The sequence below is a fragment of the Dromaius novaehollandiae genome, chromosome W (genome assembly GCF_036370855.1).
Source record: "Dromaius novaehollandiae isolate bDroNov1 chromosome W, bDroNov1.hap1, whole genome shotgun sequence".
In the NCBI taxonomy this organism is placed as follows: domain Eukaryota; kingdom Metazoa; phylum Chordata; class Aves; order Casuariiformes; family Dromaiidae; genus Dromaius; species Dromaius novaehollandiae.
The window spans coordinates 42,447,988-42,471,548 of NC_088130.1; the positions used below are offsets into that span (position 1 = coordinate 42,447,988).

The following is a 23,561-nucleotide window of genomic DNA, read 5'->3' on the forward strand; positions in this document are numbered from 1 at the left end:
AAAGCATCATAGCTGGATGCAAGTGAAAGAAATTAGTTGTAATCCTGAGCCTACTGTAAGTGAATAGGTTTCTTACTTAAATAGAATTACTCTGTGTTTGCATCTTAGAAAGGGGCTCTTTGAATTCTCTAAATTTATTGATTTCAGACAGAGAAACAAGGGTTGCCCGTAGCAATTTATTTTTTTCACAATATGATGTAATTTGTATGATGAAACCTGCTTTAAGAAATTACTCAGTAGCTGCCTGCAGCTGGTCACTTAATGGCCTTTCTGCTCAAATCTGTGTTAAAAGCACAGTCTGTCCGCCAGGTCATTAGCTGGTGTAAATCAGCCTGATTCTACTAATATACAGTAAGTTAACCTAGTTAAAAATATCTCCATATAGATTTCAGAATAATATAGGCAGCCTCTATAGACATGATGATGATGACCAGTAAAAGAGGCATCTCATATGGTTTTCAGTGTAGTGTTTCTCTTTCACAGATGTGTTTATTTTCTCTGATCTCTATCTTGAAGAGTACTTAAAATCAGCCCTGCAGCAGTTTTTCTTTTGGAAAGTATTAGGTGAGACTGATTATATGGTAACTCAAGCAGACCAGCCTGTGTGATGATTGCACTGAAGAGCATCACAATATAGTCATTGCTAAATAAACATCTCTGTACTTGAAACCATGATTCCTCCAAAAACAGGAAAAAAAAATTGAAAATTTGAAGTATCTGTATAGTTAAAAATTAATTGAAAATGCTCTATCATGTAATTACAAATATTCAAACTGAAAGTAAAAACACATGTTGTTCTCAGTGGGGGAGAAAGTGTCAGGAGAATAGGGTCGCAGCAGCTTACAGATTAATCTGCGAAGCAGAGATGGGTCCATGTGTGCGTTGTGGAAGCAGCTTTCCCGTTGCAGGGCACCAGGTGGTTACCTATGGTTGATTTAAGCAGCAAACACTGCCGCAAATGCTATTAGTAGTACGTAATGAGATTAACTCCCCACAGTACTTGCAATATCCTGGAGGTTTTTCCTAACTCAGCACAGGGCTGATCACCACATCTTAAACAATGAAGAGTTTAATCTTTCACTGTTGAATGCACATAACTCTTACTGGCATTAATAGGAGTTAAGCATGCACATAAAGGGAAGAATAGACCCTAAAGTTCTGGTAATCATGGTATACTAAAGGTTTCTGAGCAATTTCACAAAGGACCTGCCTGAAATTGTATGACTATTCCCACTGGGTGACATTAGGTATTTTCAGAGATTTGTATTTTTGAGACATAAAGGATGATCAGTGATTTTTAAATATCAGTGAGGGTCTGGGAAAAGGTGGGCAGACTCAGCTGCAGGAGAGGGAAGCTGAGGCAGGGCTCATGCTGAGCGAAGTGCTCCTCCTTTCCCTGACGGCGGGAGCCTCTGCTTCCTTTCAGTCTAAGCTAACTAGATTTGATATGTAGTGAGTATTTCAGGGGACTTCCTCTGAGTTTGCTGAACATTTATCTAGTTAGAGACAACACAGTTCTCTGCGGCAGTTCTTGTACGTGCCAGAGGAGCTGGTTTCCTGGGGGCAAATGAGGAGCCCTGCTTCAGGGGTGGCTGTGCCCGCGGGCGCAGAAGGTGCCCCCGTTGCGGTGCTCCGCTCAGAGGCTGCCCCAGCGATCTGCAGCCGCGTCTCCTCCTGCCCAGGAGGAAGACTGGGAGGAAGAAAGGGTACCAGAATCGACAACTCAAACATATTAAGGTTAAAGTAGGTTTCCAGAACTAGATCTGTTCCTCACTTTTCCCTACTGCCGTTGGGGCAGGGAGAGGGCCAAAAAACAAAAAAAAAAAAACCCCAAGCCAGACCCTTGACTGACCTCTGACGTCCATGTGCTTTTATCATATGGATGGCCAGCTGTTGCCTTCAGGCTTGCTGGGCCATTGATTTAGGATTTCCTCACGCCAGCTGCTACAGTACTGCATTTGTTGAGGGAGCCACGCGGCCGCGCTTGCCGTGCCGCCAGGCAGCACTGGGGCCGTCGGCAGGCGCGGCCCGTCCCGTGCCCGTGCCCATGCCCAGCACCACCGCTTCCCTTTGGTGGCCTCTGTGCATCTCTCGTGCAGAACTGCCGCTCTTTTCGGTGGCATCGTACAGAAGAGTAAATCCTTGCAGCTCCGGCACTGCTGATGGCAGATAAGGTAGGTAGGGTGTAGCCAGCCTGCTCCTTTAGCTGGGCCGGGAGGAGAGCGCTGGAGCACCGTACACTGCCAGCGCCTTCCGCGACAAAGCGAGAACAAGGATTTTAGCTTAGGAGAAAAACCCGGATACCGGATACTTTAGGTTACAGATGGCAATATGTGAGGAAATTATGAATAACTGTGGTATTTTTCATTGCAGAAGGAGGTAGCTCGTGAGAATTTGTATTAGCGAACACCCTACCTTTATGTAATTTGGAAAAAACTGAACTTAGTTAAGGGTACCTTGTCTTGCGTTAGGGCAGTTTGACCATCTCACTGTGTCACTTCAAGCTTCCAACAGCAACATAATTTTAAACAGCTTTGTTGAGCTGTTCTGTTGAAGGAGTAGGGCGTTACAGGACAACATGTAGTTGTGTGTGAAAAATGGAGTTTTTTATATTGCATTGACTCTTTGTTTTACTTATGGTGGACTAGAAAAAAATCAGACTGATTTCTAATGATGGGTCCCTTTTTCTTGTAGTGTATCAGTGCACATGAGCCGTTAGGTTTGGTTGTTCATGCACAGCTTGGTGCTATTCCAGGTTCCACCACTGGTTAGGGTAGCTGCTTGGTAAAATTTTAGAGCTTACATGTTAAAGGAAACTGACTTTTCAAAGTAATATTTGGACATGGGTTTGTATTTCCTGAAAATACTTGCCTTTTTTTCCCCTCCCTACTTGTGTTTGACGTTCAAATTACAGGATTGCATTGTCTTTTTCGGTCTCAATAGTATAGCCTGATGGCTTGTACTTAAACACATTGTAGGAAAATTTAGAGATGAAGTCTAGAGGGACTACTCTGTGGCTTGTTTTAATTCAAGAAATGAAAACTAAAATGATGTTCATTTTGTGCTGAAACATCTACCTGGCAGGTTCACCTTCTCATTTTCTTCTTTATGAAAGCCTGGAATTAATTAACTGTATTTGCCTGTACTGTAGGCAGAGGCAGCTTATTTCATATTATGTTTGCAATTTGTGTAAAACTATCACGGTGGATAATTGCCCACATCCCGTAAAGCTTCAGAAAATGAAGGTGTTTTGAGCCTTTCAAGTGGGTCTCTTGCCTTGCACAGCAAGATCTCTGCCTTCGGCAGAACAGTCGCTCTACTGTTTTAGACCAGGAAAGTCTGTGCTACTGGAATAGGACAGTGAATTCAAGTTCAGCAATTGATTAGTAATGCTGCTTATCTTCGTGTTTTTTTCACTGACTATACATAAAGCAAAATATGAGCTTTGGGCAAGCTCTCCCATGGAACGGGGAAGCTGGATGGTTGCCAGGGGAAAAGCTTAAGCCCGATTCTCATTAAAGGCGAACAAACAGAGAGCCTTGTTAGGTTTTGCAGAGGTTGCAGGGCCTCAAGCGTATTCCACAGCTGGTAAATTAGTTGATAGTAATAATATATGGTTGGCAGAATAAGAAGTTTCTAAAGCACATAAAACTGAAAGCAAGCATTCAAAAATGTAACTTTTCCCCTGTAACACAGCTATTATAATTGCATGATTTGCTCAGGAAACAGAGATAGACCTGCGGTGTTACTTGTGAAAGAACTTCACAAAAACAGAAAGTCCTTTCGAAGAGCATCATTAGGTACATTATGTTTAAGGAGGTATTTTGGCAAACAATCTGGTTGTGATTTGAAGAGACCTGGGATTTTTATTGTACATAATGAATGTTTTTTATTTATATGTATGTATGTGTATATATATACACATATAAAAATGGTAGGTTACAAACTGTTTTTTCTTTTCCCAAGAAAATTTACCAGTTATGAGACTATAGGATGATTGAACCACAAGTAATTTTATATTTGCAAGGTTAAAGCGTCTAATCTGGAATGCAAGCCCTGCTGCGACAGCCCTCCGTGCTTGCTAACAGGTCTGTCATTCATTATTCATGGGCTGCCAAGCCACTGAAATTCTTCTCTGCATTGAGCTGGGAGGAAAGATAGAAATTATACATAAACTGAGAAACTTTAATTTTGTAATAAATACATATCAAAGAAAATCTGCTTAAGGGAAAGAATGGATTCCCCCTATCTGAAATCCCTGTGGGTTGTTTTGACTTTCTAGAGAGGTGGCAGATGAACGCACAACTAAGCCCCATTTGCAGTAACGACCCCAAGATCAGAAGTATCCCCGCGAGGATGTTAATTGGAGCTCTGGGTTTGGCTTCAGCTGCCATGGTGATGAGAGCCCATTAGCAAGTAGATTGCGGCAACTGGGAGATGTTACCAGAGACCTTCTGAAACGATCAAAATTCAGAGCTGTCTCCCTGAAGAGAGGGAGTAAAAGACTCAAAATGTATTCAGGTGGAGATGTGTGAGAAGAGGAGAGGCAGCTTTCTGAAAAAAAGTTTTTTTGAAATATTTGTTTCCATATTTATCCCTCGGCTGCGCATTCTGCAGTTACCCACTTTTCCTTGATGTTTCTGAGCGGAGCCGGGAGCTGCTGTGAAGTCTGAGGAAGCCTCAGCGCAGAGCTGCAGGGGGAAGGAAGAAAGCTCCTCGGAAAGCTCGGTTCCCGGCAGCGAGCGTGGCGAGGGTGGGAGGGCGCAGGCGGGCAGAGCGGCGCGAAGGCTGCGACGCGGCCCCGCTCGGCACCGGCCTCGCGCCCCGGGGCCCAACGCGAGGGGTGGCCGCCCGCGGCACGCTCATCTGCCTGGTTCGAGCGGGGCCACCGCAGCCGAATGACAACGGTAAAAGGGAGGTTTTAATAATGACAACGTTAAAAGGGAGGTGAAGTACCTTTTAACGGAGATTTTTTGAAAGTACAGTAAGGATTTTGGCTACTTGCTTTAATTCCATCAAAGAGGAGCGTAATGCTGGCATTTCCTATTTAAGTCTTGTTTTCAGCAGCAGCAGGTATTTATAATCTGAGAACCTCTTTCAGTCCTCGTTGAGCTTGGTGGCACTTTTCCTATGGCGTTCACTTGGTTTTGAGTTAGACGCTGCTTATTTAGTACACATTGGCACAATCACACTTTTTTCAAATAAATCTGATGCTTCTTTTCCATAAAAAGTAGCCTTTGGAAAAAGTCCCAGGCATTTTTCCTTCGATGCAGAAATTTGCTTAGCATCTTTATACAGCCCATTAAATAGTTTTCCCTGAAGTGTTGAGAATATACTGGTCACTCAGTGTAACAAAAGAATACTTCTGCTTCTAGCCATTTCTGTGAATTATAATATATGGTGGTGTTTATCAAACACTGGAGCGTGATGTAAGGACCCATGGAGATACTGAGAAAGAAGTAGCAGTTTTCCCAAATAAGATTTTATTTGGCTCTTTGACAGTTATAGCAAGTTGGGATGTGAAAGAGATCTTCCTTTTCTGAATAACTGATCAGGATTAAAATATCACGTTGTTGGGACTATTCCCGAATAAATTACCCTGGGAACCAGGCTGCTGTGCTCATGATTATTTTAGTTTCTGTGTCCAAAATGTTTTCTGGTGGGGAAGGAAGAAATTTCCTTTTTTCTAGACAGATAAGATGGTTTCTGGCATTGCGCTGCTCTCTCTTTCTCTGGTGAGTGCTGTTCCCAAACGCAGCCCCAGCCCGGGACGCTGGGTGACCTTCACAGCGGATGAGTCAGCTCTGCACCACTGCGGAGCCCCGGCGGCGCGGGCGAACTGCCAGCTCCTGCGCCCGGCCAGCAGCGCCGCGGCCCGTCTCAGAGCTCACGTCCTGGGGCTGCCCCTGCCGTTTTCCATGCGTTTGAGATTAAGGGTAGGGGAGACAGATGCGTAGGAGACAACAGAAGGATTACATCCTAAAAATACAGGGCCGACCAGGGCATACGTACCACTGACTTACTAACTCGCCATTAGCAGGCAAGTGGTAATGAAGGTGCTCGTCAGGAGACGTGCAGCACAAGGTGACTGCCTACAGGGGAGCTCACACTCGCCTACCCCTCCCTGTCAAGTTTATGAAATACAAGATTGATTTCCTTTTGCTAGACAGTCGCAGACAAATTCTCACGAACTTTAGTGGGCTCTGGGTTTTGTTTGCCGTTTGTGGTTTCAATGTATGGAATGGTAAAATTATTATTTGTTGAATTATATAGATATCTGAATAGGCAGGCAGTGATTATGGAAGTATTTCAGTGTTGAATACTGTCTTGCTACTCACTGAACAGTGGCAAGTCATTAAAGGTGACTTAGGAAATCTTTGTAAAAAAAAATTCCATTATGCATATATTTTTTAAATATGTAGTATTTTCTAATGCACCACATAGTGATGCACCTAGCAGAAATAAATGGATTGTGTAGGCAAGGCACTCTGCTTGGCATCTGAAGATTCAGGTTTCTGTTTTTGTCTGACCCTTGGAGAAATTGTTTCCTTATCTCTGTATTATGGGGATAAAAATCCTTTCACACCTACCAGATTTGTTCTAAAGATAACACTCACTGTGAAAATAATTGTTCAGAGATCCCAATGAGTTTAGATATCTAAGCTACAAGACTAATGTATGGAGATATTCCTAAGCAAGATTAAAACATGCATTTCAGTCAGCCACTCTGAACTGTGAATATTTTGGAGGAAGATCCTAAGTTTTGTTTACGTGGAGCGTAAGTAAGTGCTACTTATTGCCTTGAAAGTAATGGGAAAGAATTTGCAATTTATGTAGAAAGCCTTTAAGGGCAAGACAAACTAAGAATAAGACACGAGAGGTGCATGTGAAGGAGAGCAAGGGACACAGCATTTCCATGTTGATTAGTGCTGCATCTTCTAGCTGTCTCTGAAACGTGTCATTTCAGGGTTTAAAGGGTGATTCTTGAGGGAAATGGGGACTTCAGGTAAATGAACAGTTAGTGAAAGCCCATGTTAAGCACTCGGGATGGGGCGGGATGGGAGGGGATGGGATGGGGCGGGATGAGGCGTTGGCTGCTGGAAGCCGCGTGGCCTACAGCTGCGCTATGGAATGAGGCAGTTCTCACGACCGGAGATGTGGAAACGGCTTCTCGTACAGCTCCTCCGGTAAACCACCGTTGCTCTTCCCGCTCTTTCTGCCCAGGTATGAAATTGCCTTGCTGTCCAGATGCTCCCTGTTTTTATGCCTGTAATTACAGGACATCATTTCTTGCACTCAGCTGTCTGCAAAGCATAATCCCAGCGGTGCCAGTTCAGATTTTTGTCCTTTGCTTGCTGCCCTATCACTGAATTTATGGTGCTGCAAATAGTGGTGGGCAAGGCTTCTGGGTGCGGGCTTTGCAATCCACTTCGTGGGCTGTAAATGGCCCCGGTCTGTGAAAGAACAGAAGTGGTGGAGTTTGGAGGCCGCTGTGCCTGACTACAGCAACAATTAGACATCATATTGAAAGGCAAAAACCACTGCCAGGAACCAGATATCTCTGCAACAGCTGGTTGGGATATTAGGTAGTTCCCCCAGAAATATGAAATCATAAATATTGGGAATAAGTGGTTATCCTAGGATGGAAAATGAATCAGAGATGTTTGGTCCCTTAATCAAAGGAGAATTCCAATAATTAAAGACAGCCCCTCACCCACTGAGCAACCTCTCTGTCTTAAATTTCTCCTTAAAATATTTCAACGTTCCTTGCCAAAAATATTGGTTAAGAAAACCAACGAAAAAGAGGGTGCTTTCTTCAAGAAGAGGTTTGTCTTTTTGCCTGTCTGTAGCATATTTTAATGCTAGATAGCAATAACTTGCAGCTGAATATGTTAAACAGATTGGTGCTGTTGACTTGAGTTTTGGATATATTTTTCCTTAAGCAAAGTCAAGGGAACTCATTTATCCAGAGCATTGGATTGAACTAGTGTTGCAAGTGGAGTATATAAACAGAGATGTGCTCTTGTTCTCTTTTGGCTCTGAGATTTTGTTTTAGCTATTCAGCTATTTTGGCTTTAAATTCCACTCCTGCCCAGAGTCACAGTGGTATCGGTAATGAAATCCCTAGTGGACTTGATTCAGTTTCTGTGGCATATCCCATCTTTTGGCAGACAAACCTATTTTAGTAGGCTTTAACATGTATATGATATATAAGCTCTTACTGTTGTGTTTTAGACTCATTTGCTTCAACTGTGGTTCGGAGTACTTTTTTTGCAGTACCTCCTTGTTCAGAAGAGATTTTTAGTGTTCTTGCAGTCATCTTTAGAGCCCTAAAACTGCAAAACATGAAGACTTATGTGAAAAATGCTGTTTCTGAAGGTGGGAAAAGACAGCTGAGGGGAATAATCTGCCCCTGACAGTAACAGATGGGAGTGAAAGGCCAGCAGTTTGCCTCCACTGGGTAACTGGCAGTAGTTTGACAGCAAGTTAGATGCCACGTGAAGTTGACGAATGGTGCAAGAAATCAATATTTATTGTGCAAAATTGATACAATTAGTCTGATGATCAACAAGGTGTATGAAAACAAAGTGGTTTAATGCACTGGATTTACTTCAAAAGATTCCAGTGGGCATCGCCCCCAGTGCTGTGAAGTCCCCTGCAATCATTTGGTACGGAGGTGGTTCTCCCAGCAGCTCCCAGCACAGCTCACTTCATAGGTCTGCAAGTATCAGAGATTAAACTTGAAGGCAGAAGATGTCAGTGCAGCTCTGAATATGAGGGCAATGGGTCGCCTTGCTTTTGCTCGCTGCTGTTCAGGAGCTGCGAAGGAGGCCGGGCGGGCTGGGCGCATGTGCAGGGACTGCAGGCTCATCTGGCAGCGGCTCCTCAGGCTGCAACAGCGTCTTGCGTCCAGCCTTCTATTTGCAGGGCTCTGTGACTCACCTGGACATATAAACCCAAATGAAACCTGTCAGATAAGGACTTATCCAAGAACTAAAATAAAATCATATCCAACTAGTCTTCTTTCATTACATAAAAGTGAATTTAAAAATCCTAAAATACAATACGCTGCAGGGCATTGCGCCTGAGAATTTCTAGTTGACAAATTGTTGCAAGACAGATGTGGGGAGGAAAGATGTTTAACTACCAGGCTGTGGCTGAATGACGTGAAACTTGAGTATGAATTGCATTTATGCAGGGAGGAGAAGGTAACGTTAGAGATGTCCTTTTGGAGAATGGGGGATTTATGCTTCTTGCAGAGTCACAGCACAATTCAGTGCTTCAGCACAGCAGACGGCAAGAAGGATTAACCTAACATTTTAGAAGAGACACATAACTCTCTGTAAAAAGCATGCTATGTCGGATTTGATTCTGAAATAACAATTGTGTTCAGATCGCAAAAGGTCCCAGTAATTGCAAGGAAAACAGTAACACTTCACAGTCAGTCTCAATCTTCCAAATCTTTGTCACTGTCAGAGGGCTCAGGAATGTTTTAGCAGAGTTGACTTTTTGTTCACAGCTGTCATGCCAGCTCAGCATCCTCGCAGGTATGGATTTTATTCGCACGCAGAAATGAGTAAAGTGGTCTGATACTCATATATATATATTTACACATATATATGTGAGTTCTTGATGGAAAAAAATGATTATTTCTTTCTTGCACCTAGCTTGAATTTAAGAAGTCATGGGGTCAAATTGAGCCCTTGAGGCAGTGAATACATCTTCTCTGACGTAAATAGTGTTATGCCTGTGTTATGCATGCCCCATCATGTCAGCAAGTTATAGGACTGACTGATTAGCCTCTACAGCTCCCTGACATGACCTGCGGGCTTCTCAGAGCATGCCTGGGAGGTGCTTTTTGAAGTTCTGCTCTCACAGTCCAGTGCGTGAACATTACATGGCCATTTTTCCATAAAGTCTGCAAATCTTTTTCTTCTCGCTTGCAGACAGAGAACTCCAAATTTTTATGAACTCATAATTTGTTTTGGTAGCTATATGAAACCCACGACTGCTTAATGGTGTAGATTTACTTATTTCTCCAGCTTGCAATTTAGGTCAGCAGGAAGCTTAAAGTACTCTGATGTACATCTCAACAGAGAAGGTGAAGGGGCTGGAGTGCTGCATATCATTTACACAAGATTTCTTCAGATAATTGATAATCTGACATAAAAGGGAATCTTGATCCTTTCTTCTTGATCTGAAATCCTTGTTGTTGCAATGTAGTGTCTCCAGGTTGATAGTGGAGAGGTTTTGGGGTCAAAATGATAGTGTTATTTGACAATTTATGTCCATTGATCTTGGTGTCAAAAACTGGGCAAAATTGATTTATTAATTTAGTATAAGAAATAGCCCCTATCCTCAACCAGAGATCAGAATACCTTATTGATAACACACAGCAACCATCCTAGTCTGATACCAAGGTTAACACAGTTACAATTTAAGGGTTATTACACTATTGTTTGCTAGGCAAAAAGATCAATTTTTTTCAAGGGAATTTAATGCTTTAGATGGATTATATGCAGAGGATGCAATAACCTTTCTTTATCAGGTATGGTAAATCTGAAACGGATGTAGTTGAGATGATTGATGAACATCAGTTGTTGCTTTCCAGGATAGTGACTGGTGTGCTCCAGTACTGTCTTTCAGTATAGTCAGTATTGTACCAACTGCTCCGAACTATGTTCCAGCTGATACCTTGTTCAGTGGTGAAGATCTCTGTTGTGTGCCTCAGCCCATTTATTGCTTCTGGTTTTGCTAAGGAGGTAGTTTCTTCTACTGAATTAAATGTAAAGAAGTGCCTGACTTGCCCATGCCTTGATCTTTGATGTTTGGATGCATGAAAACTGAGTGTAAAATCCCTTTTCTCTTCCTTTCCTCCCTTGCAGTCCTACCTGAACCCCCTCTTCACTCACACATCTGAAATCTTTACCTGCCAACATTTTCGAATCATCTGCCTCTTGCTTATCATGGGTGTAACGGCAGTGGAAATCAAGCTTTTCAGATGTGGGTGTGTGTGTAACACCCATAAACAGGGCTTTGTCCACAGAAGAAATGAAAATATTCCAACCCTTTCTTGCCGTCTCTACCCAGAAGCATTGAGAAAAGGGTTGCACATTGCTGCTCCTCACACACAGCATTGCCCAGTTAGGAAATCTCTTTTCTTCAGTGATTGTATTTCTCTGTTAAAGACATCTCAGGGTAGAGGAAAGAACTGTTGAAATGCATGTTTTATGGTTCATTTCAAAGGGTTTTTTTGCCTGTGTAGTAATCCAGAAGCTCTTCCACAAGACACAGGCATGCAGGGGGCTGTGTGCGATTTAGGAGTGCCGAGCACGGGGCGTTTCCGGCTGCTGAGGCTTCGCTCCCTGCTCCCGGCGAGGAGGCAGTTTCGTTAGGCAGCCCTGCATGCAGAGCCAGCTGCGATTGCCGCCCAGCCGGGTGCCTGGCCTAGCACTGCAGTCATGGCCTCTGGAAGAGAAACGAAGCTTTAAAGTTCTTTACAGTGAAATAATAGATGCTTAAAATTGCCAAAGGCTTGTGTTTGAATGTGAGCTCAGGTGCAAAGCAGTCTTCATCTTCAGAGAGAAGGTATTCTCCCTTTCTGTCACAGTCATCACAGAAACAATTTGCCTCCTTCCTCCACGCATGAAATAGTCTGAATTCAGTTTTTGTGGGAATGGCATTTATGGGGAGCAGGCGAGTGCCAGTGGCAGCACTGGGTTGCAGGAAGGGCTGATGGGAACCCTTTCTTGACTAGGCTGTTGCCTATGGCATGCATCCCCGTGGGGTGGTATTGCACGGGCGTACCCAGTTACGAGTAGTGTGTCACTAGCGATCCTGGGCTGAGCAAGTTTTGTCACAGGGCTTGCTTTCTGTCCCTAGCCATTCATTTACATTTTATGTTTGCACAAAATGAACTGCAATACCATCACTGTTAAAGGCGGGCATCAGGCCCATGCTGCTTGATTGGCCTGAAAAGATCAACTGTATGAGTAAGGAAACTTCAGCTGGTTCTGTAGAAAGTGTTACTAACACCATCCTCATCTCAATAATCCCAGTGTAAATGACATCGATATTTGGCTGAGTGGATGAGCTATGTGATCCTGTGACCATAGAAGCTGGGCTGATACACATGGGATTCACCCTTTAAGCAACTGTCACAGGGTATTTGCTTCTCATCTCTGTTGGACTGGTTGTGAATCAAACAGCTGCCAAGACTCTTTATGAATATCTGGTTTTAATTTGAAGCTCTATTTAATAAAATCAAGGAGGAGCAGATACTTAGATTTCTTCCAAACAGAATTAATCTTTATTTCTTAAATTCCTTTGCTAAAACTTACTTGCCTTCCAGAAACCAAAAGTGGGCAAAATCTAACCACTTCCGTGCAACCTGGAACTATCTTCCTTTCTCACCCTGACACTCTAGAAAAATGTTTTAGCAAATGTATAAAGATTTGCTGTAACAATCAGGTGGAGTTCATTTAAGGCAACCCCAGATCTTCTACACACGTCTCACATTCTCCAGCTCCATATGGAGTTTAATAAGTTGCAATTTCTTTCCAGTTTCTGAAGTGCTGTTACTGCTTCTGATCCTGCACCGTGATTCTTTGTTTCTGTTCCACAAAACTGTCCCCACGAAGGTGGGAGCTTTTCCTTCTTTCTGACTGCGCGTTATGGAGTATTAATGTGAGCAGTAAGTCTGCGCGGCTCTTGCAGCATTGTCGACAGTTTTAATGAAAGATGTATTCTTTATTTATTTCTCAAGCAGTGTCATAGGACTCTGTTACCAAGAACAGAGACTTTTCTGAAGCTTTACATGAGGTGGAAGTGCTCGTAATGACTCGCATGGTCAGAGCTCAGGCTCTACCCTATGTGATAAATAAGCAGTAACACATGTTCGCACTAAGGAGCCTGTGAGGGCGGAAGTCACACGTGCAGCTCTGAATAGCCACGTGTGTATCACGCAAACCGGCTCGCTTGCCTCTGGAAGTGGCGTAGCCGCGGGGAGCTGGTTGCTGGCCCCGTGGAAGTATGGGGTGGACGCAACCCCGGTCCGTGCTGGGCAGCAGGAGCTACCGCTCCGCGGGACAAATCCGCTGCAGCTGTGCAAATCTGACTTGGAGCAGCTTCAGTGAAGCCCCAAGTTGGTACTTTGCGTCATACGTCTTTGTCTATCTTGCTGTGCGGATAACTGCTTTTCTTTCCTGCCTTTCTTTAATGTATTAACATCCGATCATATAGGCAGGCTTAGTTTGGCCTGAAGCAAAGTATTTGTTCCTTCTCACAAATTTTTACACAAAAAATTTCTATGGCAGCTAAAGGGTGACAATTTCTTTCATTTCCCTCCCAACACTAAAGACCAGATTCAGTAAACTCTGCCTAATCTCTTCACTTGAGGGAAGCCTGCAAAGTAAAATATCAGATCATAGGGCATCTTCTGAAGGAGTCTGTGCTAACAGAGCCATCTGGACGTTTTATTGAATATAGCCTTATATATGCATTCCTGTCAGGCAAGGAAGCAGAGCTATTAAAATAAATTGAATTACAAGGGTAATGCCAGAACTGAATGTCACAGGGTGAGACCTACCCTCCTCCCCTGTCATTAATATACGGTCTGTCTCTTTCTTTCAATAAAGGAGAAAACAACACCAAAAAGAATAGGTGCTAAGAAAAGTAGATTTCGTTAAGGGACTTAGTTTACTAGCCAAAAGTCTCTACGTGTTGTCATGGCCAAGACAGAGTAGACAACAACCCTATCTCGCATTTTACATTAGAACATTCTTCTTTCCTTCGCCTTCCCTTTCAAAGAGTCACGTTCCTTTCTGAACCTCTTCTGAATTTTTCTTTCTTCCTGCTCCTGTGAAGACGCAGACTTCTTTTCTTTTCCTCTTTGGCTTTGCTGTTCTACCTCCTGTTCTTTGCTTCAAAAGACTAATTTTACTAGTCACCCGCATTTCTTTGTTAGCTACCTATTCCCTGAGGACTTTTCACGTTGTGTCCCTCCTGCGATGGAAGATACATGCAGCCTTCCCAGAAACAGTTGACAAATACCCCTTGCGCCAGCCTAAAGGAGAGAGTGGAGGGCAACGCGACACGTCCTCCACCCAGGGCAGAAAGTATCTCCTCTGTCCTGGGGCCGCTGAGCGCGACTCTCCGCTCGGCTAATCCCAGTACCCGCATCCCTGTTTGCAGCAGCAGCAGCAGAGTCGGCAAATCGCGCCCGCAGTGGGCTGCGTGCTGCTTTTTTCTCCGTGCCGGGTAGCAGGGTGAGGAGGAGGAGTGCGGGGTGCGCACGGGCACGGGCATGGCAGGGAGGCTGGGCTGGAGGGGCCGGCGGCAGCGCTCAGGCAGCCGCGACTGGGCTGTGGGAACGGCTTGCTGCCCACCGTCTCAGGCTGCGGCAGCCCTGCCCTCGTGCTTGCAGGAATGCAGAGCTCCTTTCATGACTGCGATTATCAGTGGTGTTATTTTAAGTCTCTTTACAGGGGGATTTTTCTAAGTTGGCAAATAGGTGACTTGTTCTGTGTCCCTTGTACTTCCTTTTAAGTGCAATTAATTATTTTAATTAATTAATATTACACCAAGCAGTTTGCTTGGAAGAGACAGCTATTCTGGTTTTTGGACTAATTACCAGTCCGGGTTTCTGAATGACAATACGGCTGCTAATTAATCTCGCTGCAGTTCTCACAGAAAGAGACGCTGATAAGAACTTGCCAATTACCATAAGAAAAAAAATGTCAAGAGTCCTGTTGTGTTTTTCTGGCATCCACTCCCAGTCAGATGAATATCACTATTAAATGCAGAGCCAGACTAACTACCAAGCAGGAAAGCCAGTGGGCTGCGAGGCTGCACCAAAAATTACCCAGACGTTATTCATTTAGGAACGGACCGTATTTTGTATGTCTGTTCGCTCTTGTTGTATAACATTGCCTGTGAGAGTTTTTGTAGGGGCAGAAAGATCAAGCAGCGCAGTAGAGGGATGTGGCAAGTATCCTGCCATCGTGATAGGGAGTTTCTCACAGTGTCCCGACGTTAATCTGGGGCAGCGCAAGGCTGGAAGTGGCATTTCGGTAGGGTGGGCCCGTATTGCCAGGGGTTTAAGCAGGTTAGGTTGGTGTGTGAGGGACCTGCGGTTGGGGTGGGGGCTGCTTGGCTCCAGAGGCTCCTCTGGGGCGAGACTGCGCTCACGCGCGGTGCAGGGGTGCTGCACGCGGTGCCAGGTCCCTGGGACGGCTGCGATCCCCTGCTCTGCTCCCACAGATCACCCCTGCTAGCGGTGAAGGACGGGGCAGCGTCAGGCCCCAGCACTTGCTGTGCTTCTCACGGGGGATGTGTCTGCCCATGCAGACTTTCCGGCTGCTGCAGATGCTCTGCGAATGGCCCCTGGAAAAGCTTGTGTAAAACCAACTGGGCATGCTGCACAGTCCTGCAGCCTCAGCTGCATCGGTGGTGCAGATATGCCCATAAAAGTACAGGGCCAGATCCTGAGCTGATGCCAGTCACACTAGTCCTGGCCTGCACCGGCTCAGCGAGGCCCCATCGAGGAACTGGGAACCCCCGGGCAGGAGGACAGGGCAGGCCCCGGTGCTGCTGCCAGCTGGTTTTCATTATCCTGAATTTCTAGAGGGGCGTTTCTGCCCCACTGGACAAATACCGGTGGCGTTTCTGAACACGAGCCAGTAACAGTTACTATGGCTGGTGTGCTTTGCTCTGGGTAGCCTGTCTGAGACTCGTCTCGCAGTAGGATGTATAAGTAGTTGATAGAAAGCGCTGGTTTAAACAATACTGGGTTGCTGGTTTAGTTTAATTTTTTTTCTTTTTTTTTCTCCTCTCTGTGCTTGCAGGTCAAAAAATTCTTCACCACAGAAGTGACGTCTTAGAAACTGTAGTCCTGATCAATCCCTCAGACGAAGCAGTTAGCACTGAGGTAAGTCAGTCAGAAATATGTCGATGGATTGTCAGGAAAGCTCCATTACGTGGACAAGATGAGAGCAGGTCCTGAGAGCGGATGGAAAGATGCGATAGGAGGGAGCATCATCAAAAACCTCATTCTTTGATTTTCTTTCTGGTTTCCCTGCCTCGTGATAGCAACGTCAAAGGCGAAGGTCAGACAAACACCTCTGTTCTCAGCCCTGCTTCCCTTGTAACCCACCTTTCCAGCAGAGTGGAGGCAGATGCTGTGAGATTGCTTCTACTTTTCTTCTGCCCCTCTATTGCTTGGTAGCTCTGGATGTCCACTTTAAACATGAAAAAGTGCCTGAAAAGAAACCAGGTCACCTGACACAAATTTAGATATTTGAGAAGAATTACCATCTATATGGTGGTCATTCTGGATAGATCTATGTGATCTACCTTTCTCTCTCAAAAAATAATGATGCGATAAATGGGCTGTGGAGAACACCCCAGAGAAGGGTTGCCAGCTCCTCATGAACCCACTAGAAGAGAGTCAAAGAACTGAGCATGCAGTTCAAAGACAAATTAGAGAAATTTAGCCAGTAAGATTCTGAAGGTTGAAAAAACAGGGATAATTGCATTGCTAGCCAGTGCTGGAGAGCACTAGCAGGGTAAGCTTTCTGTTGGGAAGTGAAGTAGCCCTGCTTCTAGTACTTTGTCAAAAAATCTAGTTTTTATCAACTTTAAGTAATACTAAACACAAACAGGAGGAAAAACACTAGAACAAATGAAAGGTGTAAAGTTTTAAAAATTAAGCAAGTCACAGTTAATGGCAGCTCATTCACTATAACACTGTACTAGAAAATCTCTGACATTGCGTTGGTACTTGATATGGAACAAGCAAGGTGGCAGCTCTGAAGTTCTCCATTAATATCCCATGCACTGTGGCTTTCAGAAAAAAGTGAGAGTCGCAAAAGGGTGGTGGCGGTGGGAGCAGAAGAAATGGCCAAAAGTACAGAAATGCTGTTTCTGTCGCCGCTGCTTGTCGTTCCTTTGATGGATGACCATGTGGAAGTACATGGTCTGAAGCCGATTAATGACTTCTGAACCCTGGCTTTCCTCCTTTGGCTCTGGGAGATGTTTGGCTAGGTTACTGTTCATTTCCTCCCCTTAGTCTTTGGGAGGCAATCTTTGCTTTGCTTTCATCTTGCCAAACTGGTCACAGCCAGAAGTTACAAGCTGAGATTTACCTTGGCTGCCTAAGCCAGACTCTCGCTGGACAAAAGCCAAAAAAGGAGATAAGAAAGAGGCAAGGGAATTAAATCAGGGGTTGGAATAGACATGCTTTGCCCATTAAGACAAGCAGGAAATTTAGTTTCTCATCTCAAGGGTTTTCCAGGTTGCATGTGGGGAGACAGCAATATACCATGGAGTTCTTACTTCATCGGAAGAGGATATTGAATCTATCAGTTCAGGAAAAACAAAGGCAAAGATGTTAAAAGAAATTCCAGTACTGCTAATGTGGTTGGTAATAGCCATACTGTTGGTTGTCTGAGCATGATTCTACCCAAAGCTCCTGTCATGTTCAGCCAGCTGCCAAATATTTCCCAAAAGAGAGAAGGCCAAAGGGAGAGAGATCACAGCTGCCCAAAGAAAGCAAGTTTCTGAAAACCCCATGTACAGTTGCTTCCTTTTTTAGAAGACTCCACTGCATTGCTCTAACACATTATACCGTAAATCTTGGAAACTCCTTACTCTGTCTCTGGTCACACTCTGTCTTTAACTCAGTTTCGACTGAGGCTATACCTTGCTGTTCACTTACTTTAAACAATTTGGGACTTCAACCAAGGGTAAAGTTGAGCAGAACGATCACCTTAACACATTTCTTCTTAAATGTAATCATCTTGAAATCAGCTGACAAAATTCTGGTAGTCCCCCAGGAAGCCTTCATTTTACCCAGACACACAATTTATGTGTCTCTTGAAGTTCTTTCAGTATACCATATATTACGCTCTGTAATCTGCAAGCATTTATTTGCTTTTCTTCCTACCATAGTTTTCTAGCTCTGCAGAGCCTGTTTCACCATCAATTAATAAAATAGGTTGAAGGGGAATTATGTGACAATCACATATCAGTGATTCACAAGTCAGGAAGTAATTTTGCTGTTGGAAAAGCTGGCGATTTTATACATAGGTTGGCAGACTGCCCAGAAATGCTGCCAGCAACCAGAGAGAAAAATAGAAGAGGAAGCCAGTTCTTTTATGGTTTTAACACAACTGAAACAGACGAGATTTCAGCAACACACGTTAGACAGACAGCTGCACTTATCTATGTTCTTCTTTGAAATAGAAATAGATTGACTCGATTCAGCAAGGATATTGTTGCATTTTTAATCATCTAGTACCATTAGCGATAAACCAGCATTTAGGCCTGTTTTTAATTAAAGGAACCTTCCACTGCTCAAAGTTAAGGCTACTTATTTAGTAAAATAAAAATGAAGATGTGATAGAGTTGGGAGCATCCTTCAGATCCATAGTCTTCCCTGGCTCTTTTCTGCTTGTACAACAATCTTAGTTGTTGAGCAGAGATTTAGGTCAAGCCTTCCTGGCTCAGCCTTCCTGACGTGAGAGGGAATTATTTAGAACAATTGATTGCTTAACAATCAATATATACATTTGAAAGAGTGGCTTACTAGGAGAACTGAGGTGATTATGTCATCTCCATGGAGATGGAGTTCGGATGCAATATCTACATTTGGAGTTGTTCCAGGTGAACTGTTCTCATTTGGCTTAATACATGGATAGTCTGATTCTGGAATCAGTGTCCTCTTCTGGTTTAACTTAATCCTCCTTGAATGGAGGAATTATTGCACTTGAAGTTCATACCTTACCTTAACATGAATTGATTTTCAGTTTGGACAAGACCTTGGAAATATTTTCAAAGAGTTTATTTAATAATACAGAATCTTGCAAAGGTTTTGTTTGGATTTAGGTTGAATTCAGCCAACAGAGTTCTAGATATAAGGATTTTATTTAGCATACGAGTAAATTTCCCCCTGGGGGGAAGCAGGAATTATTAGCTCTAGTGAGGGTCAAGGAAAGTAAAGAGAATATACTTTGAAATATTCAGAAGTTATTTCAAAATGCAGAAGAAGGTCAGCAGCAGTCTCCTTTGAGATGTCATGCATCCACATAATTTACTAATATGTATTGAAAAAAGATCTTGTGCTGGCACATTTTAAAAAGTTATAGTGTTCATAGTTAGTGACATCATGAGATGTAAATGGTGCGTTTAACTGTATCTGAGTGCTTGAAGTTCAAATTCATGATTGTGGTGAAGCTGAATTGTCCTTTAACTTTGTAGATGATTCAAGTTACAACAGAACAACAGTCCAAATGTGCCATTTTTTCTGTTTGATTTGTGGCTGTTTTCAGTGACATTTTTGCAACTAAATGGCAAGTAATGCTGTACATTGGGAAAAGAAGAACAGCCTTCCAAAAATTGAGGCTCTGAGGCTGACACACACAGTTTTCCCTCATTACCATATGGGGGGCAATTGGCCAAGGTGGCCCTGATACAGCGCTGTTAAAATCCACTAAGAGTTATACAAGAAATATGTTCGTTCATTGTAATCATTTTTTCATTCAAATTTTATTCTCTTCTGCTCCTTGCTCTTTTTTCCATGTCATTAGTTTAGTTTATTCATTGAGCTTTCTCTCTAGTCACTTCTTGTGCCCCCTTTTCCCCCTTTTGCTCCTTTCTTACTGTCTTTTGTAAACAGCATCGTAACTAGATAATATTTCATCAGTCCTGGGAGACTTTTGTGCAAAATGGGTTTTAAATTAGGCAAGGTAAACTGCATGTTCTCAGAGGAATATAGCAACGCATGGTAACTCCCATTACTGATATGCTTCTCTTCTTCACTACAGGTGCGTTTAATGATCACAGATGCTGCAAGACACAAGCTCCTTGTGCTCACTGGACAGTGCTTTGAAAACACAGGAGAACTGATTCTTCAGTCAGGGTCCTTCTCCTTCCAGAACTTCATTGAGATCTTCACAGATCAAGAGGTGTGTACCAAAAAGTGTCTTCCATACGTTGTCATGTGGTGGCACACGTTTTTAGAAGCCTAAAAAAGGCCATCTCTTAACTTTGAGTTAGCACTGACAGCTTGATGCTGATGCTCCTTACTCTTTGTTACAGACTTTCCTTCAAAACATTCATTTAATTTACTTCAGTTTTGATGTAAATTGCTTAAGGAAAGAATAATATTTTAATTTGGGGAATTAAATTATAACTTTAAGAAACAGAAAACCAAGGAATCTTTAAACAATGGAAAGAAGAATTCAGCTTTATCTTTGTTAGTATCACTCCATTGATGTGTTTAAAATACACAGGTTGTTCATCTAAGGTGCACATACAAACCAGTCAAATTGAATCTGACACCAGGTTCTTGCCTGATGGCAGCTAAGTGATATGTGACATTAAATAGGACAGAGGCTGCCTGTCGTAATGGCAGTAGTTTTCTCACCACCTACCGGCTTGGCTTCTTTGCTGTAGTATTTAAAATTTGGCCAATTAATTCTGTAAATCTTGTGATTTTCACATGCCAGAAATATAAGTCTCAAACCATGAAGTCTACCAGAATTTAATGCCATTTGTTTCATGACTTGTTATTTTGTTGTCTTGCTTAATGTACTGTGTCTGAAAGCTCCCATAGGGCAGGAACCCATAGTAAACAAGCTGTCACACTTCATTTGGCTGCTGTGTAAAGTATATATTTAAATAAACTATATGACTGCATCCCTGGGATTTTAGTATCCAAATTTAATTACAAGCATTTCAGTAGAGTGAGATTTGAAAGTTCAGCATTGAAAACTCAGAGTTTGCAGGAGTCCCAGTGTAACCTTATTGTATCTATTTGATCCTATTCTCAAAGCTTTTTGTTCAGCCTGTGGTGATACAGCTGGGGCAAGAGCTGGATCCCTGGTCTCTGAAAGGGACATGACCCCTGAAAGTCACTGTCAGTTCAAAGAGTTACAGTTCTGTAAAACTGCGAACTGCAGCTTCTTGCATCTCTGGCTAGTTAACGAGTTGTGATTGCTTTATGGTTACCTGCTAAACTTGGGGCAAATTCCACGTTTACAGTTAGGAAGCCAAAGTGTTGGCTGGGGAGTGGAGCAGTGATGTTGGCGTATGAGTGAGAGCAGCTGAGGGACTGCCGGCACTGGTGTGCATGCAGAGCATGCCCTGCCGTCGCGGAGAAGGCTTGCTTGGCTGGTCTCTGCTGGGGGCTGCACACTCACCAACCGGCCAGCATGGTGGTTTTAATGTGGTCACTTCCACCTTACCATCTCTGAAGCCTTGGACGTTTTTGTTCACTGCTTCTACAAGATTTCACAAAAGGTAACTCCACAAACGAAGACTATATTTGCCGTGCTGCAGGCTGTGTATGTAACATTTCTTAAAGAGTCAGTATACCTTTAGTGGGAAATTTTTAAGAGACTGCAAATAAGAAACAAGGTTAAAAATCAGTGCTAGAAAAAAGTGGTTAGTGGTTTTCTAACTGGTGGTTAGAAGGATAAATTCCTGTGCTCTGCTGACCCATTAACACAGTGAAGTTTGATGAATGTTAGTTAAAGTTAATATTTCTGCTCTGTGTCCATTTTTATTTTTCTGGACCAAACCTGAACTATGGTCCTGGGATGTGCATATAGGAAAATAAGTATTTCCCTTCACCTGGGGGATTCTCTCATGAAGTCCAGTTCAGACTTCCGTCTCTGACTTTCTCAACTCCCTCCAGGCAATGCCTAAAAATGTCATTTCCAACTTCTCCTGTGCCAGAGCAGTGAAGATGTCCCATTCCCCTGCCTCTGCAGCAACAGCTTTCAGATGAAAACCATTCTTTTTACCTTTGTGGTCTCCAGGGTATGAAACAATCTTGTATTTTCTCTGTGCAGCCGACTTCCCGTTTGCCATCACCAGGCATAACACCTTTAAAACTTCAGAATTCCTCGACAGATGTACCTTAGTGCTTCAAAAGATGATCAGGTTCCTCACAAACAAAGATAATTCCTTGGTCCTGGGGTGACTTTCAACCAAAAGATAATGAGTAGTTACTCCTCTGCAGTCTCTTTTAGGCTGCAGAAGACTGTGCAGAAGTAACAGGGACTAGTATTGGGCCCTAAACCTAAGAAGAGCAGCAGTGGGCCACATTCATCCTTCCCAGTCACTACTGAAGTCAATGCTATGGTAATAATGTACCTGAGATGTCTAAAAGCATTATCAAATAGTCGAAGCAGTGAAAGTGTCCATGTTCATTGTGTTTTCATTTGAAATACAAATCCATTAAAGCCTTTCTGAGGCATCTTTGGACTTGCTATTCCTAACAGGTACAATCTTTGGAATAGTTTTTCACCAGCTTTTCAATGGCCTGTGCTCCTAGTGCATTAACACTGCCTGTATTATGCATGCCAACTTTTAGGAGCAAATAGAGTTTAGAATCTAGAAGCATGAAGCAGAAAGTCAAGGACGGTATTATATCAGTGGAATAGGACTAACCCTAAACCTTGTCCCAGTATATTCAGTAGCCCAATATATTACCATATAATTTTTCATCTTGCTGGAAAATTGGCCTTACATGAAAAATGGTCTGTACTCAAGTTATCTCCCTATGTATGTAGCTGACTTTGATTTATTCATCCAAAAGAAGAGATCTTGGTCCTACTTTTGTCTCTCCCTGATAACGTTTTCAACTCTGACCAGAGATATAGCGTAAGGAGTACACTCAAGACCCTAAATCCGTTTCAGAGCTGTTGTCTGTGCTGAGCATTAACAGACAATGTCTTAACTGCCTTTCTGTCCTTTTTTCTTATTTCTGTGATAAAAAATGGGAATGGTTCTTCTATTTTCCTTATTTTTTATCCTATTCTGCATTTACTCCTCTTGTTTTGTTTTGTTTTGTTCTGTTTTTTCTCTGCATTTCTCCAGACAAAGCCACGTCTGACATTTGGGTGAGATTTATTTATACTCCTGTCAGATGGCTTGGATACTAAGTAAGGCTGACAAAGGAACATAAAAATATTTATTCTCTGCTTTATTTCAGTATTGGATGGATTATTTTTGTTTGGATAACAGCCACTGCATCTTTATTGAGTTTTATCTTTAGTAAATGCTGAAAATAATTTATGTAACACAAAAAAAGGAAACCTAGACGCACACACAAAGAGGCCCACAGAGATCTGCAATCAAACGTAATTAGTTTTGTGTATGTCCATTTCTTTTGATGATTCAGTTTGTGGTCCAAGACTTTGAAATTATTCAGCTGTAACATAATCTAAGTCATCTTTATGGAAACTGTTCTTACAGCTTGAATTGACTACTGAGTCTCTGCAAAGAAGGTTGCGGTATTTTGCAAGATGCTGTGTAGGCACATTTTGTACTGACATTTTATGTCTGAATTACTTTTTTTAAAGAAGAATTTTACATCATTTGGTGGTGTCTTCGTTAAGAGCAAAAAGCAGGGGCTGCACTTACCTAATTTCCTGCTGGCTTTTCAGGAGCCAGGCTGCAGAAAGAACTGAAATAACAGTGGTGGTGTGGAGTACAGCCTGTGTGAGGAGGGGCGAAGAGGGCAACCTGCCCCAGGGGATGCCTGCCTCCCCTGG

The 23,561-nt window shown here is 43.1% G+C and overlaps 1 protein-coding gene across 1 annotated transcript in view; it reads left to right on the forward strand.

The window, feature by feature from the left end:
* The window catches only part of LOC112988742 (microtubule-associated protein 1B), a 73,792-nt gene that overhangs the window by 34,787 nt on the left and 15,444 nt on the right, over positions 1–23,561 (forward strand). Inside the window, exons 3-4 of the mRNA XM_064500829.1 lie at positions 15,846–15,928; positions 19,824–19,964. Coding sequence (XP_064356899.1) covers positions 15,846–15,928; positions 19,824–19,964 — 224 coding nt within the window. The remainder of the gene's footprint in view (positions 1–15,845; positions 15,929–19,823; positions 19,965–23,561) is intronic.